The 14,120-nt window shown below is 42.8% G+C and overlaps 1 protein-coding gene across 1 annotated transcript in view; it reads right to left on the reverse strand.

The window, feature by feature from the left end:
* LOC145342431 (adhesion G-protein coupled receptor G2-like) overlaps positions 1-14,120 on the reverse strand; it is a 110,677-nt gene that overhangs the window by 36,370 nt on the left and 60,187 nt on the right. Inside the window, exon 5 of the mRNA XM_080187993.1 lies at positions 10,502-10,544. Within this exon, the coding sequence (XP_080044119.1) occupies positions 10,502-10,544 (43 nt within the window). The remainder of the gene's footprint in view (positions 1-10,501; positions 10,545-14,120) is intronic.

Below are 14,120 nucleotides of genomic sequence, written 5' to 3' on the forward strand. Positions count from 1 at the left end.
AAGACTTTATAAGACCCTTGTCAGGCCTCATTTGGAGTACTGTGCGCAGTTCTGGTCGCCTCACTATAGGAAGGACGTAGAAGCTATTGAAAGGGTACAGAGGAGATTTACAAGGATGTTGCCTGGACTGGGAGGCATGCCTTATGAAGTTAGGTTGAGGGAGCTGGGACTCTTTTCCCTGGAGAGACGAAGGTTGAGAGGCGACCTGATAGAAGTTTATAAAATGTTGAGTGGAATAGATAGGGTGGATTCTCAGAGGCTATTTCCCCGGGTTGAAATGGTCGCTACGAGGGGACACAGATTGAAGGTGCGGGGAGGCAAGTACAGAAGTGATGTTAGGGGTAAGTTTTTCACTCAGAGGGTGGTGAGTGAATGGCTGCCGTCAGTGGTGGTGGAGGCGAACTCGCTGGGGTCTTTTAAAAGACTTCTGGATGAGTATATGGAATTTAATGGGATTGGGGGTTATAGATAGGTCTATAGATTGGTAGGTGTTGATGTGATCGGCGCAACTCGTGGGCCAAAGGGCCTGTTTGTGCTGTAGTGTTCTATGTTCTATGTTCTATGTCCTATGTAACATATCAGGGAGGATGAGACTTTCCTGGACACTTCGTTTCAGATGCGGTCACACCCCTTAGGAGAGGGTCTCCTACCTTGGAAAGTGGTCAGTGACAGAGGGTCTGGCTGCAGTAGAAGCAAGTAAAAGGACCCAGAGGGCAGGAGCGCAGGCATTTCAGCCTATGCAAGTTCCAACAGGTCTGACATTCTTTCAGTTTGTTTGGATGAGATAGATTGTAAAGGTTGGGATTATTCTTCTAGGGAGACAAGGAGGTTAAGAGGAGATTTGATCGAGATATTCAAAATCATGAGGAGTCTGGACAGAGTAGGTAAGGAGAAGTTATTTCGACTTGGAATAGGATCAAGAATGCAAGGGCACAGATTTAAAGTGATTTGCAAAAGAAGTAAACGTGATGTGGAAAAAAAAACTTCTTCACACAGAAAGCAGTTGGGGTTTGGAATGTCTGATGGGTGTGTCTGGAAGTGTGGTGGACGCAGGTTCAATCAAGGCATTCAGGAGACCATAAAATTATCATCTGAATAGAAACAATGTGCAGGGGTATGGGGAAAAGGCAAGGGAATGGCAGTATGTTATGGTGCTCGTTTGATGTGGGGGTGTAGACACAATGGGCCAAATGGTCTCTTTCTGTGCTGTAACAATTCTGTGATTCTGAGAGTGGGGCAGAAGAGTAGATGAATTGACTGAGCATGGCACTGCAGTACAGGATGTCAAACAACTGGGGGTGGCACATAAGAATGTAGTGGTGATAGGGTTTAGTATAGTGAGGGAGATCACCAGATCACCAAGAGAGACAAGAGATGAAATTGCTGGGTTGCCAACAAAAATCTTTGTTTCCTTGTTAGCCACTAGTGAGGTCCCAAAGGATTAGAGGATAACCATTGTTGTCTCATTAGTTAAGAAAGGTAGCAAGATAACCCAGGTAATTATAGGCCAGTGAGCTTGACATCAGTGATAGTAAAATTGTTGGAGAAGATTGATAGAGATAGGACCTATACACATCTGGAACTGAATGCTCTTATTAGCATGGTTTTATATGAGGGAGGTCATGTTTCACTAACATAATAGAGTTTTTTGAGGAGGTCACAAAGATGATTCACAAGGAAAGGGCTTTGGATGTTGTCCACATAGAATTTAGTAAAGCATTTGACAAAGTCATTCATTGTAGGCTGGTACAAAAGGTTAAATCACATGGGATTGTGAGTGAACTAGCTGGATGGATTCAGAATTGGCTTGGCCATAGAAGGCAGAGGGTAGTGATGGAAGGGTGTTTTTCTGAATGGAGGTCTGTAATTAGTGGTGTTCCGCAGGGATCATAGAGTCAGAGAGTCATTGAGGTTTACAGCATGGAACCAGGCCCTTCGGCCCAACTTGTCCTTTTTTTTAAACACCAAAGCTAGTCCCAATTGCTCACATTTGGCCCATATCCCTCTATGCCGATCTTACCCATGTAACTGTGTAAATGCTCTTTAAAATTGTACCCACTTCTACTACTACCTCTAGCAGCTTGTTCCAGACATGTACCATCTTCTGTGTGAAAAAATTGCTCCTCTGGACACTTCTGTATCATTCCCCTCTCAGCTTAAACTTACACCCTCTAGTTTTAGACTCTCCTACCTTTGGAAAAAGATATTGACTATCTAGCTGATCTATGCCCTTCATTACTTTATAGACCTGTAAGAATACTCCTCTGCCTTCTATGCTCCAGGGAAAAAAAGTCCCAGTCTATCCAACCTCTTCTTATAACTCAAACCATCAAGTCCCAGTAGCATCCTAGTAAATCTTTTCTGCACTCTTCCTAGTTTAATAAAATCCTCTCTATAATAGGGTGACTAGAACCATACACAGTATTCCAAGCATGGCCTTACCAATGTCTTTTACAACTTTAATAAGATATCCCAAACTCTGTATTCAATGTTCTGACCAATGAAACCAAGCATACCAAATGACTTCTTCACCACCCTGTCCACCAGTGACTCCACTTTCAAGAAGCTATGAACCTAGATCTCTCCCCAGTGTCCTACCATTAATTGCCGTGGTTCGATCTACTAAAATGCGTCATCTCACATTTATCTAAATTAAACTCCATCTGCCATTCACCAGCCCACTGATCCCGTTGCAATCCTAGATAACTTTCTTCACTGTCCACTCTGCCACCAAACTTGGTGTCATCTGCAAACTTACTAACCATGCCTATTAAATTCTCATAAGAACATAAGAACATAAGAAATAGGAGCAGGAGTAGGCCATCTAGCCCTTCGAGCCTGCCCCGCCATTCAATAAGATCATGGCTGATCTGTCGTGGCTCAGTTCCACATTCCCGCCCTCTCCCCATAACCCTTAATCCCCTCGCTTATCAAAAACCCATCAACCCGCGTCTTAAAAATATTTAGCGAGGTAGCCTCCACCACTTCAACGGGCAGAGAATTCCAGAGATTCACCACCCTTTGAGTGAAGAAGTTCCTCCTCAACTCCGTTCTAAACTGCACCCGCCTTTATCTTGAGGCTGTGCCCCCTAGTCCTATTATCCTTTCTGAGCAGGAAGAGTCTCTCCACCTCTATCCTATCCATCCCATTCATCATCTTATATGAGATCTCCCCTCATTCTTCTAAACTCTAATGAGTACAAGCCTAGTTTATTCAGCCTCTCCTCATAGCTCAACCCCCTCAACTCCGGTATCAGCCTAGTAAACCTCCTCTGCACTCCCTCCAAGGCCAAAATATCCTTGCGTAAGTACGGCGCCCAAAACTGCACACAGTACTCCAGCTGCGGCCTCACCAATGCCCTATACAGCCGCAGCAAGACCTCCCTACTTTTATATTCAATCCCCCTCGCTATGAAGGCCAGCATCCCATTCGCCTTCCTGACCACCTGCTGCACCTGCAAGCTGGGCTTTTGCGACTCATGCACAAGGACACCGTCGCCTGCTGCAGTTTTTCGCCACGTAAGTGATAATCCTTCCTACCATTATTCCTACCAAAGTGGACCACCTCGCACTTGCCAACATTAAATTCCATTTGCCATTTCCTGGCCCATTCGCCCAGCCTATCTAGATCCTTCTGTAGACTCTCCACACCCTCCGCACAATTTGCCGTTCCACCAATCTTGGTGTCACCAGCAAATTTCGGCACCCTACACTCGGTTCCCTCCTCCAGATCATCTATATAAATGGTAAATAGCTGAGGCCCCAGCACCGACCCCTGAGGCACTCCACTAGTCACCATCCGCCAATCCGAATAGCACCCATTGACCCCCACTCTCTGCCTCCTATTTCTCATCCAAATCATTAATATTATTGACAAATAACAGTGGACCCAGCACCGAACCCTGAGGCACACCGCTGGTCACGGCCTCCAATTTGAAAAGCAACCCTCTACAATCACCCTCTATCTTCTGTCATCAAGCCAATTTTGATTCCATTTGGCTACCTCACCCTGGATCCTGTGAGATTTAATATTTTACAGTTACCTACCATGCGGTACCTTCTCAAAAGCCAAAGCAGAGATTGAATAAATTAGGATTGCTCTCCCTGGAAAGAGGGAGGCTGAGAGGCGATCTGCTAGAAGTTCATAAAATTATGAGGGGCACAGATGGGGTGAACAATTGGAAGCTTCTTTCCAGGGCAGAAATTGCAAGGGGGCATGAGTTCAAGGTAAGAACATAGAACATAGAAAAACTACAGCACAAACACACCCTTCGGCCCACAAGTTGCACTGATCATATCCCTACCTACTAGGCTATAGAACATAGAAAAACTATAGCACAGAACATGCTGAGCTGCTGCTGCTGTAAGGAGGGAAAGGTTCAGTAGAAATATACAGAGGAGTTTTTTTTACACAGAAGGTGCTGGTGGCCTGGAATGCACTGACAAGTGAGATGGTTGAGGCAGACACATTAGCGACATTTAATATTTATCTGGATAGACACATGAACAAACGGGGAATAAAGAGATATAGGCAGTTGTTCTAGATAGGACAATGTGATCGGTGCAAAAGAGCCTGTTCCTGTGCTGTTCTGTTCTTTGTGCTTTTTACAGATTTCCCTTCTGAAAAACACTTTTCACCGCTACTCTCTGTCTTCCATGAACAAGCCAGTTTTCTCCATCTAGTCAGCCGACCACAAATGCCATTGATTTCAGTTTTGTACCAGTCTGTCACGTGGAACCTTGTCAAAGGCCTTACTGAAGTCCATATAAACCAAATCCATATAAAAGTCCAAAAAAACTGTATGGCACAGTGGTTTGCACTGCTGTCTCACAGTTCTGAGGACCTGGGAGCAATTCCAGCCTCCAGTGGTTGTTTGCATGGAATTTCCACATTCTCTCTATGTCTGTGTGGGTCCCCATCAGGTGCTCTGGTTACCTCCCACAGTCCAAAGATGTGCAGATTAGGTGGATTGACCATGGTAAATTGCCCCTTAGTGCCAGGGTAAATAGATGGGATTATGGGGATAGAGATTGGGTGGGATTGTTGTTGCTGCAGGCTCAATGGGCCAAACAGCCTCCTTCTGCACTGTAAGGATTCTATGATTCTACATCCACATTCATTCCCTCATCATAGAACCATAGAAACCCTCCAGTACAGAGAGAATCCACTGGGCCCATTGAGCCTGCACCGATCACATAAGAACATAAGAAATAGGAGCAGGAGGCTCTACCGCCATATCCTGACGTATTTACCCACTAATCCCTCGAACCTACACACTTCAGGACAGTAAGGGGCAATTTTTTAGCATGGCCAATTGACCTAACCTACACATCTTTGGACTGTGGGAGGAAACCAGAGCACCAGGATGGAAACCCACTCAGACACAAGGAGAATGTGCAAACTCGATACAGGCAGTGACCCAAGCCAGGAATTGAACCCAGGTCCCTGGAGCTGTGAAGCAGCAGTGCTAACCAGTGTGCTACTGCGCTGCCTGAATTTATCTTAGTCACCTCTTCAAAAAATTCAGTCAATTTGTTGAGACATGACCTTCCCCTTGCAAAACCATGCTGCCTGACGTTAAATAGCCCATTTTCTTCCAAATGTGCATATATTCTGTCCCTCAGTGTCTTCTCCAAAAGCATTCCCATCACTGATGTCAGGCTCACCGGCCTATAATTTCCTGGACCATCCCTGCTTCCTTTCTTAAACAAGGGAACAACATTAGCTATTTTCTGTTCGTCTGGAACCTCACCTATGGTCAAAGGGGATGTGAAGATATCTGTTAAGGCCCCCAGCTATTTCTTCCCTTGCTTCCCACAGTAACCTGGGAAATATCCCATCCAGCCCCAGGGATCCGTCTACTTTAATGCAGTTTAGGGCACCCCACACTTCCTCTGTTCACACACCTAACCTTGACCTCATCCATCACATTCTTCTCCTTAGTGAATACTAATACAAAATGCTCATTAAAGATCTCACTTGCTTCCTATAGCTCCATGCGTAAGTTCTCTCCAGCGTCCTTGAGTGAGCCTAACTTTATCTTGCTAACCTCTTGTTCCTAATATATGCGTAAAAAGCCTTGAGATTCTACTTGAGCCTCTGTGCTAAAGACATTTCATAGCCCCTTTGAGCCCTTTCAACTCAATGTTTAAGTTCTTTCCTACTTTCACTGTACTCCTCAAGGGCTTCGTCTGTTTTTAGATGCCTAGACCTATCGTATGCTTCCTTTCTCCTTTTGACTAAGCTTACAATTTCCCTCATCATCCATGGCTCCCAAATCCTGCCATTTCTATCCTTTATTTTTGTGGGGACACGCCTACCCTGCACTTCATTCAACTAGCTTTTAAAAGCCTCCCATGTGTCAGACATGTATTTGCCCTCAGATAGCCACTCCCAATCCACATTCCCCAGTTCCTGTCTAATTTGGATGTACGTGGCCCTTGCCCAAGGGCCACTCTTATCCTTATCCTTGACTACCCAAAATCTGACAGAATTATGGTTGCTAAGACCAAAATGCTCCCCCACTGAAACATCAAACATCTCGATCTACCCTTTCCTTAGCTAACTTCTTGCTCCTTATATACATTTAAAATGCCTCGGTATTTTCCTTAATCCTGTTTGCCAAGGACATTTCATGGCCCCTTTTGGCTCTCCTAACTCTTTGTTTAAGTTCTTTCCTGCTTTCTTTATGTTCTTCAAATCTGTCTTAAAATCATATGGATTTGGGGTGAGCTAGCTAGATGGATACAGAACTGGCATAGACATCATGTATGCCACCCTTTTTTTTAACTAAGCTCACAATTTGTCTTGTCACCTAAGGTTCCCAAATCTTACCATCCTTTTCCCTCATTTTCACAGGAAAATGCTGGTCCTAACTCTAATCAACTGGGCTTTAAAAGATTCCCATATGAGGGATGTAGATTTACCCTCCAATGGCCACAATCTATGCTCGAGTTTCCTGCCGAATATTGTCGTAGATAGCCTTCTCCCAGTTTAGTACTTTCACCCGAGGACTATTCTTATTCTCATCCATAAGTAACTTAAAATTAACAGAATCATGATCACTGTTCCCGAAATGTTCCCCTACTGAAACCTTGATCACCTGACTGGTCTCATTCCCCAATACCACGTCCAGTATGGCCCCTCCTCTAGTTGAACTATATTCATATTTCTTCAAGAAATCTTTCTGGGCGCACCTAACAAATACCCTCCCCCCACTCCCATATCCAACCCCCTGGCACTAAGGGAGTCCCAGTCAATATAGGGGAAGTTAAGAAAAAACACAGCAAACGTGTTGTTTTCACATTTTCCCATAATCTGTCCACATATCTGTTCCTCTTTCTCCCACTGGCTGTTGGGAGGCCTGTGGTGCAACCATAGCAAAGTGATTGCATCCCTCCTATTCCTGAGCTCTACCCATATGGCCTCACTGGATGAGCCCTCCAAGGTGTCCTCCTGCAGCACAGCTGCGGTATTCTCCCTATTCAGTAACACAGCTCTTCCACCTTTTTTATATCTCTCTCAATCATGCTTGAAACGTTAAATCTCAGAATGTCAAACTGCTAGACTTGTCCCTCTCTCAATCAACTCTCACAATAGCTACAACATCATAGTTATATGTAATAATCCAAGCTCGAAGTTCATCTACCTCACCTATCATACTCCTTACATTAAAACAAATACAACTCAGACCACCAGTCCCGCCTTGTTCATGAACTTCTCGCTGTCTGTTCTTCTTCTTTGTCTTACTGGCCTTAATCCCTAACTCCTTCAGTAATTTCACTTGCCACACTAGTTTAAGCCATCCCAAGTGACACCAGCAAAACTTCCTGCCAGGATATTGGTGCCCCTCCAGTTTAGGTGCAACCTGTTCTTCCTGTACAGGTCCCAGCTGCCCTGGAATACATCTCAATGATCCATAAATCTGAATCCCCCCTCCTACACCAGCTCTTTAGCATGTTCTAGCTTCCTATTCATAGTCTCACTGGCACATGGCTCCCTAGAGGTCCTGCTTTTCCATGTACTATCTAACTCCCTTTGCAGAGCCTCATCATTTTTCCTGCATAAGTCATTAGTACCAATTTATACCATGACTCTCCCCTTTGAGAATGTTCTATGCCCGCTCAGAGATGTCCTTGACCCTGGAACTAGGGAGGCAACACATTATCCTGGAATCTCTTTTGCAGTCGCAGGAATGCCTATCTATGTTCCAGACTACAGTATTCCCTATTATTACTGTTCTACTGGACTTTGATCCTTCCTGCTGTACAACAGCTGCGGTGCCACTGCTCTCATTTCTGTTGCCACCATCCCCTGATAGGAAAATACCCCCACCAGTATCCAAAATGGTATTCTGGTTAGAGCCACAAGGGACTCCTGCACTCTGCTTGCCACTTCTAGTGGTAACCTATCTATATGCCTGAACCTTGGTGGTGATCACATCTCTTAAACTCCTGCTTATGATCCTTTCTGCCTCCTGCATGTTCCTAAGTGTATTCAACTGCCGCTCCAACTGATCAATGCAGTCTGACAAGGGCTGCAATTGGGCACATTTCCTGCAGATATAGACGTCAGGAACGTATGAACTATCTATGATTTCCCACATTCCACAGGAGAAGTACACTACCCTGCTGACTGCCATTTTTACCGTCTAATAACTGTTTAATTAAAAATAAACTTCAAATAAATTGATTTACAGCTAACTAGATGGTCCCTAGTGTTAGATTCTCACTAAAAATACTAAAGAGCGAACAAGTGAGCATTGGTTCTGTAGAAAGTGTGACAGGGGAATTAGTAATGAAAAGTAGGGCTATGGTGGATGAGTTAAACAGACATTTTCATTAGTCTTCACAATGGAACACACCAGGTAACATCCTAGAAATAGCCATAAGTCAAGAAATAGAAGGGAGGAAAATTTTCAGCAAAATTACATCACCCGGGAAATGGTATTGAGTAAATATTTGGATCTGTGAGCTGACAATTTCCTGGGTAGGGATGGTCACTTAGTCTTGAAAAAATAGTAAGTGAGATAATTGACACATGGTTTCAATTTTCCAGAAGTTTAGGGAAGGGTCTATTAGGTTGGAAAATAGCAAATGTAATTCCATTATTCAAAAGGTGTAATGTATTGAAGCAGGAAGCAGTTGGTTGCAAATAAATGTAAACTTTATTGGAAACACACATTGAGACATTTACAGGCTTAATGCCATCTCACTCCCCAGGTCACAGCAATGGCCCTGCTCACTGACTGATTGGCAGAAGAGAGAGACAACCACTCCCATTACCACAAAAAGGAGGGAGGCATAAAGCAGGAAAGTACAGGCCATTTAACTTAAGGCTATAAGAAAAATGTTAGAAAGCTCTATTAAAAATATTATAGTAAGACACTTGGAAAAACCCTAGGCAATGAGGCAACCAACAATTCTTTACGAAAGGGATGTAATGTTTAACCAATTTATTGGGGTTTCTTGGAGGAGTCACATGTGCTTGGGTAAAGGGAATCAGTGGATGTACTGTACTTTGATTTCCAGACAGTATTTGATAAGGTGCCACATTAAAGGTAATTGCAGAAAATGAAATCTTATGGTGTGGGGGGTAACATATTGGCGTGGAAGGAAGATTGGCAGGAAGCAGAGAGTTGGCATAAATGGGTTAGAGGCTGAGGGACTAAGAATTCACGTAAGTCTATGTGCCTTGCTAACTGATTCTGAAGATAAGTTTACGTCCGTGGAGAAATTGATTACAATGGAACTAATAGAAATAGCTAGCAGTCATAACGGTGTCATGTTTAAGTACTTCAATTGGTAAAAGTTATGCTAATTATTTTTGTTATATTTTAACTGCTGTTAAATAAAGTGTGTTTTAATAACAAACAGTGCATCAATAAAGAACAAAGAACAACACAGCACGGGAAACAGGCCCTTCGGCCCAACGAGCCTGCGCTGCCATTTTAACATTATGAGTCCCCTCTCCACCCATATGACCCTTGTCTATGTTTATGGCATTCCACATTGAGGGAAGACTAATTTAGGGACAATTTGTTACACCAGTCAGCCTTAGAGCACATCTTTGGGGTGTGGGAAGAAACCGGAGCACCCGGAGAAAACGCACACAAGCACGGGGAGAATGCACAAACTCCCACAGACACTGTCCCAAATCCATGTATCTGCACAGCAAACAGTGATAGAATCACAGTTAGAGTGGGACAACTTATGCTCACACTATTGCCAAAATCAAAACTAGTTGGGGTCTTGGTTAACTTCATAATATACCTCTGATTAAGGGCTGGATTTTACAGCCTCGCTCATCCTGAAACTGCAAAATCTTGCCCGAGATCAACAGACCTTCCCATGCCCCACCTGCTCCCATTCCTGTGGCGGGTAGGCCAGTAAAAATCCGGCCATAGTCCTTAGCATTAGGCCAAACAAATATAATCTTACATGATTGGCAAAGGATTCCTGATCTTAATAATTAATACATTTGAACATTTTTTTTATTTACCAGTCGATCCAAATTCCAAGAACACACATTTTGTCGAATTTTCCTGAAAATAAAAGTGCAATTATATTTTTTAGTTGGAAAACAATAAAAAGGTTTTCATACAAAACAAAGCTAATGTATATCAGATATGGAAACACGCCAACCCATCATTTGGTAATGCAAAACTTGAAGCTTTTCATCTTCCCCATCAGGGGAATTGCACAATATCAATATCAGGGAAAACAACTGTATGCACGTATCACGGAAAGTGGCAGCACGGGTTGAGAGAGAGCAGTTAATGAAGCATACAATATCCTAGGTTTTATTCATACAGGCATTGACTTCAAATGGAAAGCGGCTGTGTTGAACTTGTACAGGACACTAGTTAGGCCTCATCTGGAAACTGCATCCAGTTATGGGGCCATAATTGAGGAAGGATGAGAAGACATTGGAGAGAGTACAGAGGAGATTCACAAGAATGATCCAGGGGATAAAGAACTGTAGCTATAAGGATAGTTTGGAGAAGTTTGAATCCTTTTCCTTGTAGAAAGGAAGGTTGGGGGAAGATTTGATAAAGGTATTCAAGATCCTCAGGGTTATGAACAGGCTAAATAGTGAAAAACCATTCTCTCTCGTGGCAACATCAAGAACTGAAGGCACTGATTCCAAATAATTGGCAAAAGGAGTAGAAGTGATATACAACGAGAGAATTCACCAAGAGGGTGGCTGGAGCCTGGAACGAACTTCCTGAGAGGGTGGTGGAGGCAAATTTGATTGAGGTATCAAAAGGGAACTGGATTATTACCTGAGAAAAAAAGAACGTGCAGGCTTACAGAGATAAGTCAAGGGAGTGGGACTGAGTAGAATGCTCTTTCAATGAGCCAGTGCCAAAAGGCCACCTCCTGTGCTGTGAAGATTCTGTGTTTGTGATTCTATCCTAAATGAGAAGAGAATGCCAATTAGTTGGCAGGTAGATTCTGATTGGTAGGGGCATTGCCATGAAATTTACCAAGTGATAGTGATTGACAGCTAACTGCCAAGCATTGTTTGAAATGTAAACCAGTCAGCTTGAGCATTGCCCTGAGGAAATAACAAGTGAATGGGTATTACTTATTTTGTTAAGCGTGTTTATGTTCTTCCTGTCTGCGAAGAACAGGGCCCTGTGTATTCATGTATTTAGCCTCCAGTACACGCAAATGTGTCACAAATCTGGCAGACAATTTTAAATGTGTTGTCAGTACAACTTTTGGCACACTGAGGACTATTTAGCAAGTGTAGCCCAATTGTGGAATCACATGTAATCTTAGTCACTGTTTTGAATTTTACAAATATATCAGTTGATACATTGGGATTCTTACAGTTCCACATGCTATATGATTGGACTCAGCAGCAACCTCATAGAACCATAGAACACTACAACACAGAAACAGGCCTTTTGGCCCTCCTTGGCTGTGCCGAACCATTTTTCTGCCTAGTCCCACTGACCTGCACCTGGACCATATCCCTCCACATCCCTCTCATCCATGTACCCGTCCAAGTTTTTCTTAAATGTTAAGTGAGCCTGCATTTACCACTTCATCTGGCAGCTCATTCCACACTCCCACCACTCTCTGTGTGAAATCCCCAATATTCCCTTTAAACCCTGATCTGATAATTTTATGTTGCATATTACACAACTCATGAATAGGCCTAAGGCCATCAATTTTACCCTGAAAAGTGTTTAGTTTACCATGGAAGGCAAAGTATCTCTAAATTTGAGTAATAGGTGAAGTTAATTGTTTCACGTTGCTACTTTGCTGCAGCAAAATGAATGTATTTGCTATTAACAAGGTGCTGCCATTAAGACAAGACAACATTCTGTACATTCCAAAGACTGGTGGATTGTACTAAATATCATGACCCTTCTCTTGTTCACAATGGGCAAGGTAACGACCATACACAACCGGCCCGTGTGCGCAAAACTGTGTGTTAACAGTGTCCAACATTAGATGTGATTCTGCAACATTTGTTAAATTATCCTCATTATGCTAAAAATTACATTGACAACCAACTGAAGATTGTCAATCAGGTTTGCAATGTGATGCATATACATAAACTGGAAGCTATATATATCAACTCACAGGGACAGCCCTGTTCTTTGCTGACAGAAAGAACATGTACACACATTGCTTCTTTTCAGCTAAACAGAATAGAACTATAAAATCATACAAAAGTTACAGCATTTGGCCCATCTGGTCCATGCCAACCCGAGGACACCCAGGTACCCTTTCTAAACTCATTTTCCTACACACAGCCCATTGCCCTGTCGCTTATATCATTTAAGGTGTACTTTTTAACAGATTCTAGGGTCTCTGCCCCCACCTCCAACTTGGGCAGCAAATTTGAGACACCCATTACCCTCTGCATAAAAATATTCTTCCTCATGCCCCTTCTACACTTTCTGCCACTTACCTTGAATCCATGTCCAATGGTTTTGAATTCTCTGCCAAGTAAACAACTCATCACTTCCTCTTACAAATTTGTACAGCTCGATCAAGTCACTCCTCAGCCTTCTTTGTTCCAACTAAAATAATCCGATCTCTCCACATGGCTACACTATGAGTGGAATAAGTGATAGTCATTCACCGGCTCATTCCTCAGAGCCATGCCTGGACCAATCAGAATCAAGCTGTCTGTTTTAAATTTCAAAAATGTTTGGCAATTAATTGTCAACCACCCAACTGATGCATTCTCCATGACAATGCCTTTACCAATCCATTTGGCAACCAACCAGTGCTCTCTTCTTACATGGTATAAAGTTGTTGTTTCCCCTGACATTGATATTCTTGCAAATGTCCTGATGAATGCAAAACAAAAAACTTTGACAAAATGTCTTTTATCAGAATACTCAGTATCCGAAGTGCAATGCTGACAATTTAAGTCCAAAACTTTTCACAGCCCCAGCAAAGCTATTCCAATACATCTACTACATTAGCATTGATCTGACAATGTGGAAAATTTGTATGTCCTGTCCATAAAAAGCAGGACAAAATTAACCTGCCAATTTTTGCCATCACATGATTCTCAATCAGCAATGTGACACTGCCAATAAGGCAAGTGGCACTAATTCAACAGTAACCTGCTTTTTGACACTTAATCGGGATTTGCCAGGGCTACTTTGGAGAGGCGGTAGAGACTCAAAGGACCAAAAGACCTCATTCTGCACTGTAGAGTTTCTGTAGATTCTATGGTTTGCAACACACCAATATGTCAGCACAAGAAGATAGTTCTAGGAGTTCCTCAAGGTCATGTTTGGAACAGGGCAATTTCAGCTGATTTGTCAATTATTTTCCTTCCATTATAAAATCATCAGGTCAAGTATTCAGAGATTAAAGCAATCCTTGTCCACATACAGCAAGACTTGGACAACATCCAGATTTAGGTTAATAGGTGGCAATTTAGATTTGGGCTACAGAAGTGCCAAACAATGACCATCTTCAAGAACAGAGAATTTAATTAGCTCCTGTCACTATTGTTGCAGAGTAGAGTAATTGTAGATTGTGTTTGTAAAATTATTTAAAAAATTGTAAAATGCTAGAATGGAAAGCAGTTCATGGTCCCTTTAAAAGGTAAAGATTTTAGAATTTAAAAAAAGTGCAGT

Source organism: Carcharhinus amblyrhynchos, chromosome 4 (assembly GCF_965287045.1).
Source record: "Carcharhinus amblyrhynchos chromosome 4, sCarAmb.v2.hapA, whole genome shotgun sequence".
NCBI classification, from domain to species: domain Eukaryota; kingdom Metazoa; phylum Chordata; class Chondrichthyes; order Carcharhiniformes; family Carcharhinidae; genus Carcharhinus; species Carcharhinus amblyrhynchos.